This window comes from Buceros rhinoceros, unplaced genomic scaffold (assembly GCF_000710305.1).
Source record: "Buceros rhinoceros silvestris isolate BGI_N320 unplaced genomic scaffold, ASM71030v1 scaffold25426, whole genome shotgun sequence".
NCBI lineage: Eukaryota > Metazoa > Chordata > Aves > Bucerotiformes > Bucerotidae > Buceros > Buceros rhinoceros.
This window is the reverse complement of record NW_010416150.1, coordinates 7,195-7,538: the sequence shown is the minus strand read 5'-3', so window position 1 is coordinate 7,538 and position 344 is coordinate 7,195. Positions and strand designations below refer to the sequence as shown.

General features: G+C 61.6%; 1 protein-coding gene across 1 annotated transcript in view; it reads left to right on the top strand.

Annotated features, from left to right (window-relative positions):
• Positions 1-91: 91 nt before the first annotated feature.
• The window catches only part of LOC104494831 (ras GTPase-activating-like protein IQGAP3), a gene marked incomplete at its 3' end in the record, with an annotated part of 7,444 nt that continues 7,191 nt past the window's right edge, over positions 92-344 (top strand). The window contains 2 exon segments of the mRNA XM_010137713.1: positions 92-140; positions 143-231. Coding sequence (XP_010136015.1) covers positions 92-140; positions 143-231 — 138 coding nt within the window.

The following is a 344-nucleotide window of genomic DNA, read 5'->3' as shown; positions in this document are numbered from 1 at the left end:
TTGCTCGAGAGCGTCGCATGGGGTGTGATTTTTCCCCCAGCAGCCACTTTGGTGCTGGGTCCCTCTCATGGGCTCCCTGAAAACCCAGCCCATGTCGCAGCGCCCTCGCGCAGGTCTTGGGAGCTGGTTGTCTTTTCTCGTGCCCAGGCTTGTTGGAGAGGCTACAAGCAGCGCAGAGCTTACCTGGAGCGGCTGCGCTACCTGCGAGCCAACGCTGGTGCTGCCATAAAGGTTTGGAAGACTCTTCCTTCACCCTTTGCTCCCTGCTTGCTCAGCAATGACCACGGTGATGGCCCCCTGCCCGGTAAAGAGGCAGCTGGGGGGGGATATGGCAGCCGGGGGGG